The sequence below is a fragment of the Catharus ustulatus genome, chromosome 21, assembly GCF_009819885.2.
Source record: "Catharus ustulatus isolate bCatUst1 chromosome 21, bCatUst1.pri.v2, whole genome shotgun sequence".
Taxonomy (NCBI): domain Eukaryota; kingdom Metazoa; phylum Chordata; class Aves; order Passeriformes; family Turdidae; genus Catharus; species Catharus ustulatus.
In genome coordinates this window covers 963,303-987,404 of record NC_046241.1, presented here as the reverse complement: position 1 = coordinate 987,404, position 24,102 = coordinate 963,303, and the positions used below count along the sequence as shown (strand labels likewise).

Below are 24,102 nucleotides of genomic sequence, written 5' to 3'. Positions count from 1 at the left end.
TATAGAGCTGCTGGTCATTACCTCTGGACCACAGGCATCCAGTTTGGAGAAGTTATCTCTCTGCTTGGAGAAATTCCACCTGAGATAGTTACACACACATAGCACTGAATGCACACAGCTCTTCCCCTGTGTTTATTCTTTGGGGCTCTTCCCATCTAGCCTGAATGAGACAGGTTAATCACAGAATCATTTAGGTTGGAAGGGAGCTTTAAAGTCATCAAATCCAACTGTCAACCCAGCACTGCCACAGTCCCCACTAACCCATGTCCCCAAGTGTCACCTCCACACATTTTGTGAACACATCCAGGGATGGTGACTCCAGCACTGCCCTGAGCAGCCTGTGCCAATACCTGACCACCCTTTAGTGAAGAAATTTTCCCTGATTTCCAACCGAAGCCTCCCCTAGTGCAACCTGAGGCCATTTCCTCTTATCCTGGCACTGGCTGCTTGGGAGAAGAGCCTGACTTCCCCTAGCTGCCCCCTCCTGTCAGAGAGTTGTGGGGAGTGAGAAAGTTCCCCTTTTCTCCAGTCTGAGCCCCCCCAGCTCCCTCAGCTGTTCCTCATCAGCCTTAAGTACATGGTCCTTCCTGCCATCAACTGCCTTTGCCAAGTTTTCACTGAATTTCTCCTTAATGACTCCAGCTTTGTCATTTCGGGGATGTTCCGGCAATAAGATATGACAAGGTGTGAATTATAGGACAATAATTCATGCCTGGAGCAGTGTCAGGCACAAGGCTGGGAGCTGAGGGCTGTCCATGCAGCTCAGTGTGAATTATTGCACCATAATTCACGCCGTGAGGACACTCTAAGGGACTAGCTAGAGACTATCCACACAAAAAAAAAATTAGTTAAAACTCTTCATTTTAGCTTGCTGGATTAGAGAGGACATTATGCTCTCTGCAACATTCCTTTTGGAATAGACTATGGAGTCCATCCCTGTGTTTTCTTTGCTGGAGTCAAATGAGAAAGAAAATGCCCAGCTGGACGTGGAAGGGCTGAGGAGCACGGGGAGCCCGAGCTGCCGGCACAACAGCTGGCACCTACCTGCTCCTCCTCCCCCTTCCCTGCTTTCAGTACCCAACACCTGCTCCTAAAGCATTCAGGAACCCAGCTGAAAGCAGGGATCCCTTCTCCTGGAGGGCACAGGCTGGAGGGTGTCACACGAGGCGGCACCTGGAGCTCTGGTGAGCTTTGTGTGCTGCTGAGCCTGAGCACAACCTCCCTCTCCCACAGGCAGGAACACCTGAAGGACTGAGCAAAGGGGAAAAGGAGTTTCAGCAGCACAAGGGACAGCCCAAAACGGCCCCTGCCTGAGGCTGCTGGGCTGCTTCTGCCCTTTCACTGCCTTTGGTGGCCAGTCAGGTCCAGAGGAGAACTCTGGAAAAGACTTTGCTGAACATTTTAAAGGCTGTGGTTGCAGTTTTCATGCAGGCAGTTCACAGAAATTTACACTTGTGAGATCTTTAATTATTTTTTTTTATCTGAAAAAACAGCCCCCAGTGATAGTCATCCCTTCCTAGAAAGCTGCTACAGTTCAAAAATAAACCAGATGATTCTCCAGGGCTCTGTAGGAAGTGATCTGCCTCCAGGAGCCCCCCAAGCAACTCCGTTTTGCAGTAAACATGCTCCAGCCTGCCCCTGTTTTGGGGCTTCAAAGACAGATGCCCTAAAATCTCTTGCCACTTTTTTTCTGTTGAACAAGGAGGCAAATCCTCACACTGCACTGAGTGCTTCTCTCCACGTAGGGGTGTCTCCAATCCCTTGTGTGCAGTAAAAGACCTGGGAGAGCCCTGAGAAAGAGGAAGCTCCCTGCATCCCAGAGCTGGCCACCTCAGGGACTGGGGCACTGGGTGATTCAGGAGTGGCTGCTGTCTGCAGTGGACCTAAGGCAAAAGATAATTTAAGGTTATCCAGAGCAAATTCCAAGTCATTATTGGGGGTTCAGTTGCCCAGTCAGTACAGATTACATTTTGAAATGTCTCCAGGTTAATTGATTGCTGTTTCAGACAGCTATTGATTTTCAAATAATTATTCTAATTATTTGCCATCCAGCTAGCTTTCTCTCACTCTCCTCAGGCAGTCTGAAAACATTTCCCTGCAGAGCTCCCCACAAGAGGCTGATTTTTAGCGTTTCCATTGGAAGGTGGGGAACTGAGGGAGCACAAGGCCGGAGGAGACTCCACCTCTTCCTCTGCCCCTGGGAGGGACATGGGACCCTGCAGGATGTCCAGTCCCTGCCCCCGGGCTGCCAGGGCACTCTGCAGATTGTCAGCAGTGCCAGGGGGTGACAGCTCATGACAGATCTGCAAGCTGGTCTCCACCAGCCTTGGGAGGAATCTTCTGGAATCTGGAGAACACAAAAGAGCTCAGCTGCTCCTCAAGGCTCCTGTGTCCTTGTCCACACCGGCACAGAAAGCTCCAGATGAATCCCAATCTTTAGGACTGCAGGAGGCACCAGCTCTGCTCCAGCCCTGCTGCTGACACTGAAGGACTCCCTGTGGAACTGAATGCTACAGATTTATTCACCATTTCCCTTGCAATGCCATTTAAATGTGCCAAACAGGACCAGGAGTTCTTTCCCAGGATCTGCACAGATAGAAGATGCAATCTAAAATGACTGAATTCAGTCTATTTTCTGCCTAAAGCCAGCCAAGAGGAAATAAAATAGGACAAATATAATGACAATGTTGATTTAAGAGTCAGTTGAATTCAATAAACTTGACTTTTAAAATCACCAGTTTTCATTATACTCCTCAAAATTCTGAATTACTTGGATTGATCAAAAATATTTCCAAATATCTTTATAACTTTAAAAATTGCATGTGGGCTGGATGGAATTCCCTACATTATTCCAGTGGGGACACTGTATCTGCTTACCTGGAATTGTACAAGGAGGGGGATGGATAAGCTGAACAGCCTTAGGAGGGGCTGGACAATCTTCTTTATAAAAGAAATTCAAGAGATCATCAGTTTGTGAAGCAAGACAGGGAGGGACATAAAGAGAAGGAATAGCTGGGATATCTCATCTGGCCATGGAGGACAGGACAGACACTGAGATGCAGGGCAGCCTGGCAGGTGACACCAAGCTGAGGGTGCAGTGACACACCTGAAGGATGGGATGTCACAGAGAGGGACCTGGATAAGCCCAAGAAGTTGCCCATGGGAATGTCATGAAATCTGACAAGACCAAGGGCAGGTGCTGCACCTGGGTCAAGGCAATCCCAGACACGAGCACAACCAGAACTCTCTGGGAGCAGCTCTGGGAGAAGAACCTGGGGGTTCCTGTGGGGGAAAGCTGGACTTGCCCTGGCTGTGTGTGCTGGCACCCAGAAGGCCAAATGTGCTGGGCTGATCCCCCAGATTCTGCCCCTGTGCTCAAGTGAAACCCCACCTGCAGAGGTGTCCCAGCCCTGGCTCCCAGGAAGGACCTGGAGCCGCTGGAGAGAGCCCAGAGGAGGTCACGGAGCTGCTCCAAGGGCTGGAGCCCCTCTGCTCTGGAGCCAGGCTGGGAGAGCTGGGAATGCTCACCTGGAGAAAGGAAGGATCCAGGGAGAGCTCAGAGCCCCTTCCAGGACCAAAAGGAGGTTTGTGAAAAGGACTTTTTGCATGAGCACATAGTGATAGAAATAAGGGTGGCAGTTCTAAACCAAAAGAGGAGAAACTTAGATAAGAAGTTAGGAGGAAACTTGTCCCTGTGGGGGTGGGCAGGCCCTGGCACAGGGTGCCCAGAGCAGCTGTGGCTGCCCCTGGATCCCTGGAAGTGTGCCAGGCCACGCTGGATGGGCTTGGAGCAACGTGGGACAGTGGGAGGTGTCCCTGCCCATGGGATGAGCTTTCAGGTCCCTTCCCCAGGCACCCCATGACAGAGATGAAGTGGCAATTCCCTCTGTTTCCTGCATTTCTTTATTGCAGGGTGGCAGCTGTGGGGAGAGGCTCTTTGTGCCACCATACCCTGAACTGGGGGCACTGCCCCTGGCATGCCCAAAGAAACTCCTTTTCTGCAGGACAGTGCTGTGGGAGGTGACTGCTTGAGACCTCCTGCAGGCAGTAATAAAACATCAGTGGCATCTCTAAAAATTATCTGTGATAATTTTCTAACACAAAAGAGATGGCTCCTAACGTGAGGTAATTCTATTTTAGATCTTATTATGATGGATAAAGATGAATTGATCACTGAACTAGAAATTGGTGGTTGCCTGGAGACCGGTGATCATGACCTGATTACATTAATTATGGGATAATAAAAGACAGTTCCAACCAGTAACATATACCTGGTGCTTCTCCCTGGATCTGTGAGGCTGAATAAAGTGGTGAGAGAAACTCACTGGGAAGAAAAATAAACATGTACGTAAATGAGTGAAAAATAAAAAGTTCCCACTAGGAGTTCCCAACCTGGCTAAAAAGTTCTATTTGTGCCATAATTTTTGAAGAATGGTGTTTGATTTTGAGATCTCTCCAGGTGAAAATGAAACCAGCAATTAGAAAAAGAAGCAGTGTATAAAGAATGGGGGGGGGGGGAAATGGAAAAACTAGTAATCAGGATAATTTAACATTTCTGAGTGGTAGGAAATTGATAAGAGAAGCCAGATGCATAAAAGTCTGGCTGATGAGTTATAGGTACTAAGAGCTGTTATTATCAACAAGAAAAAGAACCCTAATTGTGGTCCCTGCTTCTACTTGAAAAAGATGATAAAAATGATAAAATTAGATGGTAAAATTAATAACAGTGTCACTGAGAGGATCCAAAAATGTCAGAGTGTCATTATCTTGGTCAAGCGGCCCATAAACTCCTCGGGGCATTGGAGGAAGCTTAAATTTAGAGAATCTCCCAGAGACTTTTTCCTCTGAGGGCTTCAAGGCACTGCAGCAAATGGTCCATTGCATACTGCAAGGGCTTGCTGAAATCCAGCATTTCCCCCCTTCGGGCACAGGGCTGACCCAGGCCAGAGATTGCCCTTGTTCTGAGCCTCTCCTCTATCACTGTGCTCACTGTGTTTAAAAATAATGTCTTTCCAAATGATGGCCAATTGCCCTCCCTTACTCTGCGTAGATCTTATCTGGGGACAGATGCTGGTTCATGGCCTGCTGCTGCAGAACACTGGGGGAAAGCAGTCAAAACCATGATTATTTTTAATTGAAACCTGAGATTATTTGTATAACCACCATGATGAGAAGAGCTGGACCCCTGGCAGCCTCTGACACGCTTATCCTTGCAGGCAGTGATGAAGGAGAGAGCGGGATCAGCTCACATGGATGTAATGCAGGGTTTGTCTCCAAGTAGGATGGTCCTGCTCCCAGAGATGCCACAGCTATGTCACCAGCACCTCTGTGGCCATGTCCAAGTGTCACCTGAGCTTGGGACGAGATTTTCCATCCCACACGCACCCCCAGGATGCTGCAGCCATGGACAGCAGCCTTGTCCCTGAGCTCCAGGCTCCAGGAGAGGACAGGTCAGCACTCAGGTGGGACAGTGACAGGGCTCAGAGCCTCTCCAGGGGATGGAATGCTGTTCCTACACAGGTCTAGCATGACAGAACAGCCTCTGGAGCTTACAAAGTGCTTGGAATTGTATTGTGAGCCCACAAGTGTCACTGTCCCACAATGGTGCTGCAAAATAGGTGAAGGTTGATCCTGCACCCACAGCCAGCCACAAAATCCCTTTTGAGTTAAATCTTTACTCCTGTCTTACTTATTTGGATTTCCACAGTATCAGGAGGTTCCCTTGGGGACCTTGCCAGCCTTGGCACAAATTAGGTGCTTCAGGTCTTAAAGAGTTTCCAGTGTCTCCAGCAGGTGGCAAAGGAGGAAAGGCCCCTCTGCCCCAACCTGGAGCCTTGCACTGGGGCTGATGTGATACAAGTGCAGAACCCGGCACTTTGCCTTGCTGAGCCTTCTACAGCTGGTCCCATCCCTTCCATCCAGCCAGTCCAGATCCCTCACAGTGCTGCAGAACTGGGAAAGGCCCCATCCCTCAGGTGCCCTGGGCCCAGAGCCAGGAGGTGCCAAACTCAGCATCCAGAAGATGACAGAATCACAGAATCATGGAATGGTTCAGGTGAGAAGGAACTTGAAAGACATCTTGTTCTAGACATCTTGTTTTACCCTCCTTCCATGGGCATGGACACCTCCCACCATCTCAGGCTGCTCCAAGCCCCAGTGTCCAACCTGGACTTGGGATCCAGGGGCAGCCACAGCTGCTCTGGGCACCCTGTGCCAGCCCTGCCCACCCTGCCAGGGAACAATTCCTGCCCAATATCCCATCCATCCCTGCCCTCTGGCAGTGGGAAGTCATTCCCTGTGTCCTGTCCCTCCATGCCTTGTCCCCAGTCCCTGTCCAGCTCTCCTGGAGCCCCGTTAGGCCCTGGCAGGGGCTCTGAGCTCTCCCTGGACCCTTCTCCTCTCCAGGTGAGCATCCCCAGCTGTTCCAGCCTGGCCCCAGGGCTGGGGCAGCTCTGCAGGTGAGGTCTCACCTGAGCAGGGCAGAGGGGCAGAATCCCCATCCCCTGCTGCCCACGCTGGGGGCTCAGCCCAGGCTTGGGGGGTTCTGGATCCCCCTGGCAGGGTTCCGAGCTCTGCTGGAGCCTCCCTTCCCCCGGAGGAGCGGCTGCAGCCGCAGCCTCGGTTCGCGCTGCCGCCCCCAGAGGGAGCCGGAGCCGCTCGGCCCGGGGGCACTGCGGCCCGCGCTCCGCTCCGCTCCGGGGAGGGCTGGCCTTGCTCTGGAATGCAAAACACAGCTTTCCAGAATGCCAGAAAGGTAATTTAAATGTTAAAACATTTGTGATTGCATAAATTGCACGTATTATTCCAATTGAATTGTAGTGGGATTAATCTGACCTTAATAGAATACTACTAATAATTTATATTATTATCTTTAATAATATTAATTCTACTTAATTTTTTTCCATTTACTTTGTTCATTTAAGGGCAGCTCCACTGAGCTCTGGAGCATTTAGCTCGTGGTGTGCAGCAGTCACTTATCATTTGCACAAGTGGGGATTCCACCAGGCAATTTTCAGAGAAATAAAGATCATCTTTCAGTGAAAGGAACTTAAAAAAAATTACAGTATTAAATGAGTAGATATTAATGTGTCATATTTAGAATATAAAATAACCCATAATCTGTTCTGAAGTCTCTTTCACCTAAATGTATATTTTCTTTTTTTTTTCCTTCTAGAGGGATCTTTCATTCTGCTGTTTAACTTATTAGGCACAACCATTCCAACTGTTAAAGTAAAATTGTTAAGATCATAATGTCAGGGAAATAAAAACCTTGGCAGTATGATAGTGCCTTGTGAGCAGAGCATCAGTTTGTTGGGGATGAATCGGAATTGCGCATTTCATTAGAATTTATATCACAAGCCAAGAGATGAAGCATTATTTCATTAAGTATCTTGAAATTTCACCAACCTAATGAAGCTGTCAAAATTCTATTAATAAAGCACTGGAAATATTTATTCGTTTGTTTGTAAGGATGCATTTGCTATTATTTAATGTTGTATTTGCAATTTGTTAATTTATGAGCAGAGGCTCAGCGGCACAGCGGGAGGAGAGCGCTGGGGGCTGTGAGGGGCTGGCAGCGAGGGGCTCCTGGGTGGCCAAGGAGCTGCTCTGTCCTGTGTCAGGGTGGGGCCACCAGATGTGCTTCATGGGGATGGAATGGGACACTCTACAGGAGATGGAGCCGGGGAAGCCAGCACAGCACAGCTACATGCTGCCACCTCTGCTTTGAAACGCATTTTTAAATGCGCCTTTTCCTGCTTACTCAATTTTACCTTCTTTTATTCTCAATTCATCTCTGATGGGGAGCAAAGCTCAGGGAGAGCTGTGTTAGCTACTGTTTGTAATTACCAGTGCCAGAGAAATCCCCAGTTTTATGGAGTGCCATTCCTTGAGGATCCTGCCAGTTGCACATCTGGATTGGGCACAGCTCAGACTTACCCGAGGTGGGTCAGCAGCTGTGGCAGGATTACAAATGACAGCGTGTTACATTTTGGTCAGGCTCTTTGTCTTGACTGAGCCTGGGGAAGTTTGAGGGTGTTTTTGGGGTGATGCTGGGGTGGGGCGGCTCAAAGGGCTTTCCTGGCGTATGTCTGGCAGGGACACATTACTCACATGCAGGAGTGCATGGTTTGTGAGTGCACGTAAAATTAATCACACTACTCAGTCATGTATTATTTAGTATATTCTGTTTGTAATGGTAACAAACAGCCAGGAAATCTTTTTCTTCTCAACCTCCTGCCCCATGGCCCACATGGGATGAACTAAAGGGGTTCTAATGAATTTAAAAGACAGTTTATGCCCATTAATCAACCCATGGCTTGTGGTCCAACTCTCCCATGTGTGTGGCTGCTTCTTGTTGCTCCAGAGCAGCCACAACCCTCCCGAGCTCCCTGCTCCATGAGGCTTCACCCCAGCAGAGCAGTGTGAGCCCCAGTGACATGGGACCATGAGGGTTGGAAGGGAGGCAAATCCTTATGGGAAACTGAAGGAAAACCCTGCAAATGAGCCCTGCTTAATAAACTTTCAGCTATGAAGTGTAATCTCGTAAGAGACCATTGTCAAATAAATTCTGCCAGTGAAATTTATACATAAGATTTCCGTGAGTATTAATTACACAGGAAGGTTGCAGGGTCTGCATTACTCCGCTAATAGGATCTTCAGGAAAAAAAAAATGACAGGTCTGCCACAATGTATTAGATTTGTTAAAGAACCAATTTTTAATTAGTTTGAACTGATAAGTTAATTAATGAATTTGCAAATACATACCCAGAACATGTATTCCACACTCCACACTGGATGCTGGGATTTTGCAGGGAATACTCCTTAACGAAGGGATTGTGTGTCTGCCTGAAGTGCAGAATTCAGCAGAGCCGTACTATGGATCCCTAAATAGTGATTTCCATAATTACACAATTAAAGCAGAAAGACTCAATTTAAGGCATGCAAATATTCTTAATTCTGCTCTGCCATGCCACTGTAAAGAAGAGACAGATGAATCTGATTATGGGTCCAGAAAGCTACAATTCCTCTCTAATACTGAGATGACAGTTGCCTGTTAAGGCAGAGCCGAGTCAGGATTTCCTCAGTAAACTGCCAACACTTCTTCTAAGTACAACTTTAACTTCCAATTTCTTCCCTTTATACTGCTTAGCATGGGGATAACTGCAAATCACTTTAATCTAATTTACCTCAAAATAGTGATGATACATCTCTCAGTATAAACTACTTCTTAACATAACATCTCTCTAGGAATATCAAAACCACATACGATTTTTCAATTAAAGCAGAAACTCAACCTTTTCTGTCTGAGGAATGCTTTGTTATCTTTTTCTAAGCTTACAGCACCTGATGTGTGGATAAAAAATCCGTCTTCTGGGGATTTTCAGCTAAATCTATTATTTAAATCCCATTTATTAAGGTTCTTTGCTTCTGTGTCAGAATTTTCTTGGACACCTTTTTCCTGGCAAACACAATTGTGGGCATGATGCACAACCTGAGCTGTACCCAAGGACATAGCCCTACCTCATGTGCAGATGGTGCCCTTGTGCTAGCCTGGAACATCCCTGTGGGTTCCCAGCCAGGTTGGGACAGCACACAGGGGCTTCTTCCTCCCAAGGCTGTCCCTCAGTCCAGCATGTATTTCTCAGGTGCATGAAAGCAGAGCTGCCCAAGCACTGCTGGCAGCTCCAGCATTCCAGTATTGCCTCCAGTGTGGCCCCTGGGAGGGCAGGGGAGCTCCGAGCATCCTCCTGCCATAAAGGCAGGTGGTCAAACAATTGCAGTTGCAACCCCAGCTGATGGACCCACAAGTGGGGATCTGCTGCCTTGCACCTCCAGGGAGAATCCCAGAATGCTTTGGTTTGGGAGGGACCTGTAAGCTCATACAGTCCCACCCCTGCCATGAGCAAGGACAGCTCCCACTGTCCCAGGCTGCTCCAAGCCCCAGTGTCCAACCTGGCCTTGGGCACTGCCAGGGATCCAGGGGGAGCCACAGCTGCTCTGGGCACTCTGTGCCAGCCCTGCCCACCCTGCCAGGGAACAATTCCTGCCCAATATTCCATCCATCCCTGCCCTCTGGCAGTGGGAAGCCATTCCCTGTGTCCTGTCCCTCCATCCCTTGTCCCCAGTTCCTCTCCAGCTCTACTGGAGCCCCTTTAGGCCCTGGAAGACGCTTTAAGGTAAAGGCAGGGTAGATTCCAACACTGGGAGGTGGCCATTTCATTATTTGTTAGAGGTAGAAGGAAGTTTTTTGTTGTAGCAATAAACCTCTCCCCATTAGCAGAAATGTGTTGTGTGGACATTAAAGAGTGGGTAAGAGGTGCTCCATGATTTTGGATTTTATTGGTTTGCAGTTTGCTTTGGTAAGTGTAATGTTTATACAATCCTAATGCTTTTAAAACCAAAGGTTTCTTGTTTTATATAGGTAAAATACATGCTCACATGCTTGTAAATGCTTCCACACCCTAGCATTTGCTCCTGAAATTGAGCTGCATCCTGAGCCCTGCACAGCTCCTTCCTCTTCACCAAGCACTCAGAGCAGGAGGAGCAAAGCCCCAGCTGCATCCCAGCTCACACCATCAGCTCTACAGCCAGAGGAATCAGCTCTCACTGGAATTTCCCCAGGACATGGCTTTATTGGCATCACCCAAACAGAGCCCATCCCAACGACTCAGCCGCTGCCACTTCTGACAAGGCTTTGATGCAATTGAAAGTCTCATCAATCGCTGTGCAGGGAAAAGCTTTGTACCTGAATCTGGACGTTTTTGGAGCTCCTGTTGTCCATAGTTGGCTTTCAGTGCATTCAGTCTGTTGCAGAGATCCCCAGTCTGTGCTGCACCTCGTACCAGTGCAGTTCTTTTTGAGCACTCAGGGCGCGCATGATCCCGGCAAAGGAGGGGACAAAAGCAACCAGAGCTGGAAAAGGAAGGAGCAGCTCAGTGCTGACAAGAACAAATACAATGCAACACTTCCTTTCTGCATAACCATTGGCAAACATTTCTGATGAGCTTTAATGCCTCAGAGTGAAGCAAACAGACGGCGCCGGGGTCAGGAAGAGTGAAGTGGGGATTTATTTTGCTCTGCCGGTCTCACAAATATCTTTGCAGATAGAGGTGATTATAAATAGTCCTTTGGCCGTTTCCTGACTGCAGTTTGCCGACTCTTCCTTATTTATGGCAGTGATGAGGAGTGTCCAGCATTTTGGACAATACTCAACCTCAGTATTTTGGGCACAAATTCCAAACTTCAGAGTGGGCACTGGAACAGGAATAACCTTTGGCCCAGATGAGTGAATGCTGTGATGGGATGAAGGGGATCATGAGCTCTAGATTTACTTCGGCAGACTGCTATCAATAATTTCCTCCTCCAGACTACTGAGCACACATCCCACAAAGAGGCTCCTCACTGGAATCAGCACAAGTGCCTCATGCAGAATCCTCCTCATCTCCCTGGGCTTCGCCTCCAGTGTGTTGCATCTTCATCCTCAGGTGAGATTTCACAGAATCACAGAATCTCCTGAGCTGGAAGGGACTGAGGGGATCACCCAGCCCAGCCCCTGTCCCTGCCCAGCCCCCCCAACAATCCCAGCCTGTCCATCCCTGGCAGCGCTGTCCAAACACTCCTGGAGCTCTGGCAGCCTCGGGGCTGTGCCCATTCCCTGGGGAGCCTGGGCAGTGCCCAGCACCCTCTGGGGGAAGAACCTTTCCCTGAGCTCCAGCCTAAACCTCCTCAGTTTTCCAAAATGGAGTTAGCTGTCAACTGCAACACCTTTCCAGGGGCTAAATGACATCTCCCCCTGACTCATTTGCCCAATGGCCTGTGCCTGCTGCCAATATCCCTGACCCCACAGCTCAAACAGAAGTCCACGCTGCAGCAAGCAAACTCCAGGACACTCCATTGCCTGGATGGATGCTGTGCAGGCTTTGACACTCACACAGAGTAGCAACTGTTAGTGCTGCCTGCTTAAAAACAACCTATGGGGAATACATGAGAATACAGCACAGTAAAAGATTATAAAGTTTGCAGAACCAGCCCTTGCATGTGTGTGCATTGTCACAATCTTTAATCATATTATCACTTAGGATTACTGCTGCCAGGACACCCTTAGTAGCTCATGGGAGATGTGTGTCCTACAAGGAACTCACTCCTGGTTCCTACCACGATGGCATTCCCAGTCTGAGATGACTACACAGCTTCCCTGGGAAGGTGAAAGTATTGCTGCTGCTTCATCTTAAGAGTAGGAAAGGAGGGAGAATTACCTCTGGCAAGCCCAGTGCTGTTCAGATGCTGATGTCCCAGGAAGAATTCAACCTTTTCAGGCTGGGAATCCCACAGAGATGTGGGCACCATTGTCCTCTCTGCAGACACCAGAAACTGGAATAAGAAGAGAAAAGTGATTGACGTTTATTGGAAAGCACATACTGAAATGTGGAGAGCTCCTGGCTGCAATGAGCCTGTCAGTTGTTCTTACCCATGGAAGGTCTGAGGGATTTCAAAATAAGGATGTGGGTTTTCAGGCTTTGGTCATGAGGAAGTTTTGAGAGACAAAGTCAAAATCTGGTACCAGTCAGGACAGAAGAGCCCATTGGATGCTATTGGAGTGGCAAGACTGGCATGGCTAAATCATCTGTCCCAAATAGGTCACCTCAGCAGGAGGGACTTCAGCCTGAGTGACCTATGGGTATCTCACTCTTCCAGGAACAAAACATGCTTTAGATTTCCTAGACCTAATCCATAGAAATTTGCTAATCAAGCATGTCTTGACTTGTAGAATTTCTGCGTTAGACCTCACCCATCGGAGGAGAAGGGGCTGACCCTCAGGCAGGAGGGGCCATCAATGATGGTGTTTGTTGTGTGCAAACAGCACGAAATCGGCAGCAGGCACACAGGTGGGTTTTAAGGGCTGGTTTCACAAAGCCAAGACCAACCAACAGGCAAATCCCTCAGGAGGGAGGCTTTGAACCCTGAGATCTGACCTAGAACTGGGAACTCTCCCCTGTGGACCCCCAACCTCTCTACCCAGAGCGATGTCTGTGTTCACTGGCAGTCAAAACAGACTGCAAAGCCATTGTAAAAACACACATGAAAGAGGAGATCTGGTTGGCATCTCTATGAGTTTCACATTTGCCACTCCTTTTCTGCATCTATTCTGTCTCCATGACCAGAAGAAATGAGAGGTTTGGGCTGAGGAAGCTAGGAGAGCTCAAACATTGTCCTTCCAGAGGGAAGACAGTCCCCAAAAGAAGGTGAAGGTATGATTTATCCACACGGTTCGTGGACATGGGAGGCAGGAGGGTTTTCCATGTTACAAATGGATCAAATGGAAGCAAAACAGGGTCAGGCTCGAAGTGAGAAGGTAATAAATGGTTGGCCAAGTCACGATCAGCTGTGATGGGTTCTCCAGTGCTGAAAATGCTTCTAAGCACCCAGGGCTCGCTTGAAATGTGCCCTAAGACACATGGGACATAGCGGGGTGAGCATCTTTTACCTCCAGGCTTTGGCTTTTGGAGGTTAGTGGGCAGGTTTCCAAAGACAATGGGATGTTGAGAGTATCTCCATGCTCCTCCTCCTCCATCCTGCAAACTTTGTGTCAAAATGGCGTTTTCCCCCAAACCCTCCACAAAGATTATTTGGATTATTTGTTAAACACTGAATTTTGCTTTAGTCTGCTCCATGGGGGATTCCTTCTGGCTGCGCTTCATGCCAACGCTGGAGCTGAAAGCCTCGTGAGTGGTTTCTGCTTCTTGACTTCCCACATCCCCTCTAAGCTCATTCGGAAAACATCTTCCCTTGCCCAACGTCCCCACCAATTCCCCTGCCCCTTTGTTTTTATTTAGCTCTGTAATTACATTATCTGACTGTACAGCAATTTGGAATGAAATCTGCATAAAAGATATTAAGAAAAATAAATCTGTGTTTTGCAATATCTTTGAAGTTATCTTTAGGCTGGGCAACAAGAGCAAAATCAGCATTTGGCTCTCCACAATTCCTTGGTTTTGCAGAGCTCTTGGGAAAGAGGGTTTCATGGGCTGGGGCAGGAAAATTCACAAGTTCAGATTATTTTATTAATACTATTAATAACTATTCTTGGCACTGCTTCACAAGGGAGAAAACATCAGGTATGCATGAGATGTAATTACGTTTATAGTTAATGCTGTGTGCTTTCCAGGGGAAGAAAAGCACTGATTTTTCCCCCTTTCTTTTTGGAGGAAATGAACAAAGTTTGCTGAGCAGTATTGAGTGTTGTGAGCATGTGGTGAGGAAAAGCCCTTTGTGGAGGGACAGGGTGTTGGCATGAGTTTTGTGTGAGCGTAGAGAAAGGTTTTTCCCTGTCTCATGCTGTGGCAAAACCAGCTCTCAAACATGGGGGGACCAAGAGCTGGGAGCTTCAAGGCTAAAAGGGCAAGTGGTGATTTCAGCCCTGGGTGTGCTATAGTGGGGGGAGAAAGAGTTGGGGGAGAGCAGGGAGGGGGTGATGATGCCCAAGCGATTCGGAGAATCATGGAATCACAGACTATCCTGAGATGGAAGAAACCAACAAGGATCATCCAGTGCAGCTCCTGTCCCTGCATAGACACCAAACAGCCCCAGCCTGTCCATCCCTGGCAGCGCTGTCCAAACGCTCCTGGAGCTCTGGCAGCCTCGGGGCCGTGCCCATTCCCTGGGGAGCCTGGGCAGTGCCAGCACCCTCTGGGGGAAGAACCTTTCCCTGACCCTCCGTGACCCAGCTCCAGCGGCTTCCTCGAGTCCCTTCTGGCAGGCCATCTGTCCCCTCTCACCCCGTGTCCCCATGACCCATCCCCTCGTCTCAAGGAGGTGTAGGAGGTGTACAAGGCCTGCGGGACCCGGGCTCTCCCATACGCCGGGCTCTCGTCCCCTGGCCAGGCCGGGGGCCACCGCGCTGCCCAGGGCATTGTCCCCGCGCTGTGCCGGGGTCCGGGGCGGGCCGGGGTCCGCACCCCGCACCGCTCCACACACACCCACAGCGGGACACCCCCCGGGGGCGCCGCGGTGCGGAGCGGCCCCACAGCGCCGAGCGGCCCCGCGCCCGCCGGGTGATGGCCGGGCCGGGCCGGGCCGGGCCGGGCCGAGTGCGCGGTGCCCGGCGCGGGGGCGGGAGGGCAGCACGGGGCCGGCCGGGCGGGTGGCGGGGCTCCCGCGCCGGGCCAGACTCAGCCCCTTTCTCCCGGCGCCGCCGGCTGCGAGCGCGCTGCGGCTGGAGCTGCCCCCAGAGCGGCTCGTGATGGCGGCGGCGCGGGCTCGGCAGCGGGAGGCGCCCGCCCAACCCTGCGCGCCGCGCCGCTAGCGGCAGCGCCCGTGCCCGCGGCGGCCGCCCCGGCCCATGCCCCGGGGGGAAGGGGGGCTGCAGCAGCCCGGCGAGCCGCCCACCCGCGCAGCGGGGGCATCGCCCCCACTCGCCGCTCCTGGGAGGGCGGAAAGGAGGCAGCGGCGGCGGCGGCGCCGGCTTTGTGCGCGGCGGGCGGATCGCAGGCCGCGGCGGCGCGGGGCTCGCCTGCTCCCGCCCCAGCCCCATGAACCAGCCGGACGGCTCCGCTCCGGCGGCGGCAGCGCAGGTACGCGGCGGCCGGGCGGCGTGTCCCCGGGGGGAGGTGGAGGGAGCGGGGAGGAAGGGAACGGAAGGGAACGGAAGGGAAGGAGGGAGGGCGGCAGCCGCAGCCGCCCCGTCGCGGAGCCCCGGCAGCGCTTTGGCGCAGTGCGCGGGGGCAGCGCCGGCAGCGGCTCCCGGACCCCGCGGCCGCTCGGACCGGGCGGAAAACAAAGCGGAGCTCAGCAGCCATGTCGGGGACGAGCCGCCCCTCGGCCCGGCCCGGCCCCGCACCCCGGCCCGGCCCGGCCCCGCCGCGCTCCGCGCCCCTTCACGGGCCTTTTTCTTCTTCTTTTCTTTCGTTCTTATTTCTTTCTTTTTCTTTTTATTTTTTCCCCCTTTCCTTTTTTTTTCCTCCCCCTTTTTTTTTTTTTTCCTCCTTCTCTTAATTTTTCCTCCGGAACGTTCCCCCTCCCTCCATTTTTTTTTTTTTTCCATTAAAACGACGCCACCTAGAGGAGACTATTTCGTAAATTACAAAAAAAAAAAAAAATTTAAATTGAAAAAAAAAAGAAGGAAATATTCTGCTATTTCTAATTTTTTCCCAGAAAGAAAGTTGGGGCCGGATCCCCCATGTCGGGGTTCCTCCAGCAGCTCCCGCAGCTCCCCGAAAATTTCCTGTGTGTCCCTTTGGATCCAAAGCCCAGCTCATGGAAATGAAAATTACCCAGGAATTTGAATGAATTCAGGTTTTTTTCCCCTCCACCCCCATTTTCTGGGAAAAAACGGAGCCTGGGAGCAGCAGAGTGCTGGGAAAGGAAAGTGAGTCAAGTTTTTGGTGGGCCCCCGCGGGTGAGCTGTGGGGAGGGATTAGTTTGGGAAAGTGGGAAAATTGCTGTTCCGGAGCAATTAGGAATTGGGCTTCATTGTAATTTTGAACTTGTGCAGCAAGCTCTGCCAAAACTCAGGGTTTTTTTTTTTCCCTTTTTGCTGCAGTGCTTAAAGTTATTTTGTTTGAAATGAGGAGTTTTGCAGGAAAATGAAGAACCCAGAAAATTTGCTGTGGACACACCCAAAATTTTTTTTTTTTTTTTTTTTTGTGATTTTGGATTTCATGCAAAACTGCTGTTAAACAATGAGGTTCCAAACACAGTCCAAGAAAACACGAGGACAAGCAAAATTAAGAGTCAGTTTTATTTTAGAATTTCTTGGCTTTTTGGATGGTTTCTCCTGGCATAATTAAAACAGTTTCCAGCATTTAATTTCCTACTTCTTTTGTGAAGAATAAAATTTCCATACTATGGTTTTTAGGTTTTTTCCCCCTTCTTTTTTTAAACACACTGTAATAACTCTAGGTTCTGTGGCTCACATAAATCTAATATTTACACAGGTTTATTATAAGGTCCGCCATGATATTATGAATATGCATAATTAACAATATTGTGAAAAAATAATTGCAGATTTAGTGATTTTCATTTTTTTTCCAACTGAAGTGCCTTTAAAGGGCTCAGCCATAATATTTTTCACAATTTCAAAATCCTTTTTCTCCTTGAGTGTCAAAACCTTGCTGGAGTTTGAATTGAAATTTTTTTTTTTCATAATTATTTTTTGGTGGTTTTTTTTTTTTAATTGAATTTTTTTGTTTGTTTGTTTTAAATGCTGTCCTGTCCCTATTATTTTGCTATTACAGAATGCCTGTGAGTTCTGGACTGTGCACACACTGGTTTATTATTGTAGGGTTGCCCTTGAATACTGGGGTCTTGGTATTGATCTTTTTAAAAATAAATAACAAAAGAGCACTGAAACATGCATTGTTTCAAGAAAATAGCAATCTAGGAGAGCTACATGGCCTTTCCACCCAAAAGTGGGGGAGGGAGAGGAAGGGAAAGATTAGGTCAACGTTGAGTTTTACCAACCTTGACACAGTATCCTCTCTAAAATGGGGACAAAATAGCAAGATGGCTGGCTTCACAGCTGCAGCAGTTTGGATTTTTTTTTTTTCTTTTTGGAAAAAAGCATTTTTAAATTTTAAATTCCAAAGTGAGTTTCTGGAGCTGCTGGGCACACACCAGCAAATGCTGAAATCCGGGTACTGCACAAAATAAAATTAAATTTCAAGGCAGATTGAATTTTAAATTTTGAATCTCAAACGCCTGAAAAGTTTTTTTTGTTTTATTTTTTTTGTTGTTTTTTTTTCTTCTTTTTTTTTTCTTCTTTTTTTTGTTTTGATTTTTTTTCCCTGTAACTTGATATTTGCTGGAAATTAGAAAGGAGTGGATGGTGAATTCAGGTTTTGGGGGCTGTTTTAGCTTTTCTCCCCTTTATTTGTTTTGTGTTTTGAATTTCTGAAAGGTGGGGGGGGGGGAATGGAAAAAATTTGCAAGCAGGATAACTCTTGGGTGGAGGAAAAAATACTCTGAAATGCGAACTCCGTATTTTTATTTTTGCATTTATTTGCCCCCAGCCCCCCCAGAAGGGACCCACCCTCTTCCTGAATCCCTTTTTTTAGCAAATAATGGATTGAGAACCGGTGCCAGCCCGGCAGTGGTGCAGTTAGAGCCGGGTGCCACATCTGCCTAAAAATTAAACACAATGCTCCAAATTGGATTTAACAATCCTGCAGAATATTTTATTCATGGTTTCATCCAGGAAGCTGTAGCGTGTGGATTTTCCATATTCTTACCCTCCAAGAATTCCCTTCCTCGAGCTGCACCCCAGAACTTTTACTATGTTATGATTATACCTCAAGAAACTGTTTAGCTGTAATATTTTTTTTTTTTTAAGATTTCATACATTTTTTTCTTGTGTGAACCAGACCTTTTGATGCTGCTTTTCCTTTGCCCTGCCACACACCCGGAGATGTGGGGAGCAACCCCGTGGACTTGGGATTTTTGGGGGACACATTGATGGGTGCTGCATTTTAATTAGAATTAATGACCAGGCTTCAGTTCTGGGTCTCAGTGCCAACATTTGGCAATGATGCCTTTCAAGTTTCTCCTGAATGAGAGGAATGAAGCTGGGGAGGCCTGGACTGGAGCTGTTTTCAGCTGTTGAGGGGATGCTGGATGGCTGCTGGGGGTGCTGTGTGTGTCCTCCCTGTGCTGGGGGATGCTGTGCTGCTGGAGCTGTGGGAACTGCAACCTTTCCCCTCTTTAACTCCCTGGGGAACTGCACCAGCTCCCGCTGCTGGGGGTTGTTGTGGGTCTGATTCTCACCTTTTTGCCTGCCCTTCCAGCACAAACCTGCTCCTGCCTGGAAAAGATTTCATAATTTTTCATTGCAGTCTGCCTTCAGGGGGATTTTTTTTCTTTCCTTTCTTTTTTTTTTTTTTTCCTTCTGGAAAGTTGATCAATATTTTATCCTTTTCAAAATTGCTGTTGGCAGCCTGGAAGGGGAAGGGGAGGGAGGGAGCTCAGCTGAGTGATACCAACAGATTTCTTGTGACATAACTGAAATGTATTTTTTAAAAAAGAAAATTTTCCAGGACCTCATTTTCAGTGACATATTTTCATCTCAGAATGAAAACAGACATAATATTATTAAAATAGTAGATAATATTTATACAAATGCCATATAAAACCTTGGGAGGTTATTGCATGACTCCAGGATAATTTAAATATATATCACTGCCATAATGCAACACTGGGAATAGTTCTGTTCACGGGTGCAGTCACATGGCCCCGGTGATGTACACTCAAGTTTGCAATTATGCAAGTGCAGGAGTGAAATTAGAGTGGAATTAGTGTTCTAAAATTTAGATTAATTTAATTTTAATTTTTTCAGCGGGGGTAGAGAGAGGGTTGAAACCTGCTCTAAGGGTCATGCTGATACAGAGTCAGGGCTTGTGCCCACTGTGTCACAGAGGCTCAGGGTGGAGCTCAGGGGAAGGTTCTTCCCCCAGAGGGTGCTGGCACTGCCCAGGCTCCCCAGGGAATGGGCACGGCCCCAAGGCTGCCAGAGCTCCAGGAGCGTTTGGACAGCGCTGCCAGGGATGGACAGGCTGGGATTGTTGGGGGGGCTGGGCAGGGACAGGGGCTGCACTCTGGATTCTTGTGGGTGCCTTCCAGCTGTGGATATTGATATGTGAATCAATAATTCTTTGGATAATCTGCCTGTTCAAGGATTTCAACCTTCCCACCATGGCATGGCAGGATCAGTACAAGGTCCTGGATGCTGATCCTATGGTGCCCATGGCACAGCTCCCCCCATGGCACAGGCTCCCCCCATGGCACAGGCTCCCCCCATGGCACAGGCTTCCCACATGGCACAGGCTCCCCCCATGGCACAGCCTCCCATGGCACAGATGCCCTATGGCACAGCTCCCATGGCACAGCCACCATGGCACCACTCCCCCATGGCACAGCCCTCCACAGTTCCTGCAGGGCCATGCTGGCTCTGGGTGGGTGGCACCATTGAGTCCCTGGCTCTGCCCATGGAGCCACTGGTGGCCTCTACTTGAGCATCCTCTACTTGAGCATCTCAGCCACGAGTCAGATTTGGGGAGTGGCAGAGGGGAGTGTGCCAGCCAGGCAGGGCTGCTGTGGGGTGAGATAAGGGTGTACAGGGAGTGTGGCCAATCCCAAGGGTTTGCTGCATCCCTCGGACCCTGTGGGTGCACTGGGCTCTGTGCTTGCTTCAGCTCATGATTGCATCCCTGTAGGCAGTTACTTGTGTGCTGGAAGCTGTAAAACACACAAGGGTGGTCCTGCTGTCATGGGGAGCCACCCCAAAATGTGAGTTTTGTCCGAGGTTTGCCAGATAGGCGCAGTTTGTACATAATGTACCCATTGGGGCAGGGACTGCCAGTGCTGCTGGAGGCTGTGGGTGTTTTTGGTAAGGGACGTGGGGAAATGGCCCCAAGAGATATTTATTTCTTGCAATTTCTACATTTCTGTACATCCAACATTGTGCATATTTGGAATTTCACATTTATGGATTACTTTTGGCCATACCATGTTTTCTGGGGAAGAAGTTTCTAATTTTTAAAGGTCTTTTATGGATTAATTGCTAGTCATCTGCCTCCTTTTTGCTTTTGTTTGGTTCCTTGAATGTCTCTTGATTATTTTGTACTATGTGATGCCAATTTAGTGGTTAACTAGTATGCAAACTACATCTGGACGTGTTGACTTTGCATTAACAATCATTGATTTGTCTGGAGCAAGGGAATAGAAATGAATGCTGCTGTTTGCCATGGATAGTATATGAAAAATAACCATTTGCAATGTGCCTTTCATCAGGAGCACAGGGCTCTGGTGCAGCTTGTCACAGTGGCTCTGCCTTGTCATGTGAGAGCTGAATTTTTAAACCATGGCACCAGGAGTGGGAAAAGGGACTGGGGAATGCTCGTGGTGTATGGGGAAGGGGCCCTGTGTAGGAGCAGCTCCTGGTGACCTTGGTTAGCTCTGGTGACAGTGGGAGTGGGGTAAAGTTGTAACAGAAAGGGAGTGGAAAAACGTGAATCTATGTAATACATAATATGTAACATATAATATACACCATGTGTGTAGAGCTTGGGAACATAACCAAGAGGATGCAGAATTTAATAATCAAAAATAATAAGCAGACGGTTGAGTTGATGGTGGCTTCTGCACCAGCTGTTTCTCCCCAAAACCTGTGGCTGCAGCTGTGTGGGGGGCTCTGGATGGAGCAGGGTTTGGTCCCTGCTGTTCCTGCCTGGTCATGGGGAAGCTGGGGTGTGACTGTGGCTGTTGCATGTTCAGCTGACCTGTGGGATGTTGGAGGCATTGCTTCATACTCATGTCTCCTCTGGAAGAGGGAGAGGCTGAGCAGATGCCCTTTCTGCAGAGGAGGTCTCTTCCCAAGGTGTTTGTGCTGAAGACATCAAAGCTGCTATGCACTCGCTCCTTGGTGTTTCAAATTACAGTCAGAGTGGTCCCTTGGTTGAGGTTTGATATTCACACCTTGAGTCCATTGAATCCACTCATCCCTGAACCTTTTCTGCTGTCTCCTGCTCAGTTTCCCTGCTGATGGTGGGGCTGTGGTGGGGTGTGATGCTCAGTGTCTGTATTGGTCATCCTTTGGGCTGGGCTCTGCAGTGAGGGTTCTTCCCCTTCCCACACTGAAATTGCTTTGCTGATGCTGGAACATGCGTGCCAGACCCCAAATGGTGGACACAGGTCATCTCCTGAAATGTGGGGTTTGTACTCCAACAGTACTCAGTGTGTAAATGCACAGGGAGGTGCTGGGCAAGCTGCATGGTGGCTCTCTGAGTTACTTGGGTTTCACTTGTTGGATTCTCCCAAAGTGAGGAGTGGCAGAAAAAAAAAAGAGATTAAATAAAGAAAATTCTCCCCTGTGGTCCTTGAAAGTGCAAAGAAGCTTCGTATTCTGAGTGCACTGGGGAAGGATGTGGCACGGAGGGCACGAGCAGCGTGACAATGACACAGGTGGATTAGAATCCATCCCCCTAATTAAACCTCCTGTGTACCCATGGAGAAGAGTTCTTGTGCCATTTTCCAGTGTTTTGGCAGCTGAGTGGCAGTTAGCTCTGGTTCACTGACCAGGCTGTGGGGGCTTGTGCCAGCATGCTGGGAGCTCTTGCTCCAGCTGGGATGCTGCCTGGGGCAGCCTGGGGAGCAGAGGCAGGGTGGAGGGGCACAGGGCGTGTTCTGCCTCCCCTTGATGGGGTCAGAGCAGCTGGACCCCCTGCCTGTGCCTCCCTGGGTGTGAGTGTGCCCAGGCGACTCTTGGGCGAGGTCAGGGCAGAGTTTCAGACTTGTGGCTGATGGAGCTGTGCTGCCTCTGGAGAAGCTGGAGGCCATGTGCTCTTTGGGGGTGAAACTGCAGAATCCTGGGTCAGCCTGGCATGGGGCTGTCCCCATGGGAAGGGCCGAGGGTTACCAAACCTTGTGCTTTTTGGTGATGGGAGCAGTGTCATGACACCAGTTCCTCTGCTGGAACAGCTTTCCTTGGGAGTCTGGACTCTCCATTTATTTCCCTCACCTGCATTTCCAAGGCACTCCAGTGTGTGCTTTAGAAAGGTTTTGCTGCTGTACTGTACCTGCAAAGATTTAATTATATAGGCAAGGCTTTCTTTGCTTGTGGTTCTCAACACTCCTGCTTGTTTCACATCTATATTTGCCTGGTGTAATGTGGAAATGGAGAAGTAGAGACTGGAGAATTTGCCTGCACTGATAAGAGGTTGATAAAGGGAAATGTGAATGTCAGAGTGTGGAGCAGAGAGGAGCTGCTGGAGCCTCCAGGAGTTGCCATAGGTATGGAGGGATCAATACCTGTGCCTGTGTTTGTGTATGGATGTGCCTGAGACACTCCTGGATGCAGTGAGGTTCTCGGTGGGTCTGGGATGCTGGGAGAGCTGTTGGGTCCATACTGAACACAGGAGCTCCATGGTGTTTTCTGCCCTGGTTTAGAAATCAGGGATGTTATCACACAAGGTTTGATACCTCAGTTTGATACCTCTGACAGAAGTGAGAGCAGCTGGGTTTGTCAGACCTTCCCTCTGGCAGTGAGTTGAGCCAGGCTGGATGGGCCAAATGTGGTCACATGGCACTGCTGGTGTCCCGATGGCACCAGTGTGTATCCAGGCTCTTCAGGAATTAATATTTGTTGTGATTTCATTTTACTAGATACACACAGGCAGCAGTAATTTTATGGAAGTTAATTCTTTTCTCTGTGTGGGTGTAGGTATCCTTTCCTGTCTGAAAATAGCAGCAGAAGTCAATTTTCAGAAGTTGGGTGTGCTTGCATTGAAGGGCTGTCATTTACTGCTTCCAGTATGTTGAGAACAATTTTAGTGCAAGTATTTAATTGCTGTAGACCTGTTTTTGGAAGTATTAAACCTCAGTTTTAAAAACTACAACCAAAGCCAGCAGCTCTGCTGGTGTGGGAGAGCCAGGAGGGGAACCTGGAGGGAAACCTGGAGCAACATGGGCTGGCCCCACTGGGAGCAGGGCAGGGCTTGGGGTGCTGCAGAGCCTTTGGGGTGCATACTTGAAATCAAAATCAAGTTGTCTGTATTTTGGTGAGTTTTTTGTTGGGTTTTTTTTGTTTTGTTTTTTGTTTTTTTTTTTTACTGCTATTCTATTCACTTGGCTACATGAGGAGAGGATGAATGAATGAAACACGTTTCCAGCAGATTTGTACAATTTCTTATGTTAAGTCTGCATGCTGGTGGATGTAGTTTGGAGGCTGAGCTGGGAGCATCCCAGAGAACAGTGTGCAGGCAGCCCCAGTAGGGCTCTGGCTTGAAACCCAAGAATAGCTCCTGCTTTTCTGGGTGTAAATCTGTCACTTGAGGTCTGATATGCTTACTCTGTGGGCTGCAAATCCTGAGCTTTCACTGGTGTTTGTGAGATATTTGTGATTTTGAGGGTGGGAAGAGAGAGTTGTAAGAATGCAGGATAATTATTGGCTGGGAATAAAATACCTTTTTGAATTTGTGCATGCCTTTTGGAAACCTCTGTAGGGAGGGATGGCTGAATTTGGATCAGGCTGGTTGGAGAGAGGATCTGAAAATCCTCTTGGGAATCAACAGGATTTCTCTTTGCAGTCAGGGGATGCTGTTGAAGATGTTGAGG

At 48.9% G+C, this 24,102-nt stretch overlaps 1 protein-coding gene and 1 long non-coding RNA gene across 15 annotated transcripts in view; one reads left to right on the top strand and one right to left on the bottom strand.

The window, feature by feature from the left end:
• Positions 1–8,776: 8,776 nt before the first annotated feature.
• Positions 8,777–13,885, bottom strand: LOC117005720. The gene is made up of 3 exons (XR_004419872.1): positions 12,258–13,885; positions 10,748–10,914; positions 8,777–8,885 (listed from the first exon to the last, which is right to left on the bottom strand). It is a non-coding gene; the product is annotated as an uncharacterized LOC117005720 (long non-coding RNA).
• A 1,611-nt stretch (positions 13,886–15,496) lies between these two features.
• The window catches only part of ZNF618 (zinc finger protein 618), a 147,141-nt gene continuing 138,535 nt past the window's right edge, over positions 15,497–24,102 (top strand). For all 14 annotated transcript variants that reach the window (XM_033077182.1, XM_033077179.1, XM_033077175.1 and 11 more), the window contains exon 1: positions 15,497–15,572. In XM_033077182.1, the coding sequence (XP_032933073.1) occupies positions 15,531–15,572 (42 nt within the window). In that variant the 5' untranslated portion in view covers positions 15,497–15,530. The remainder of the gene's footprint in view (positions 15,573–24,102) is intronic.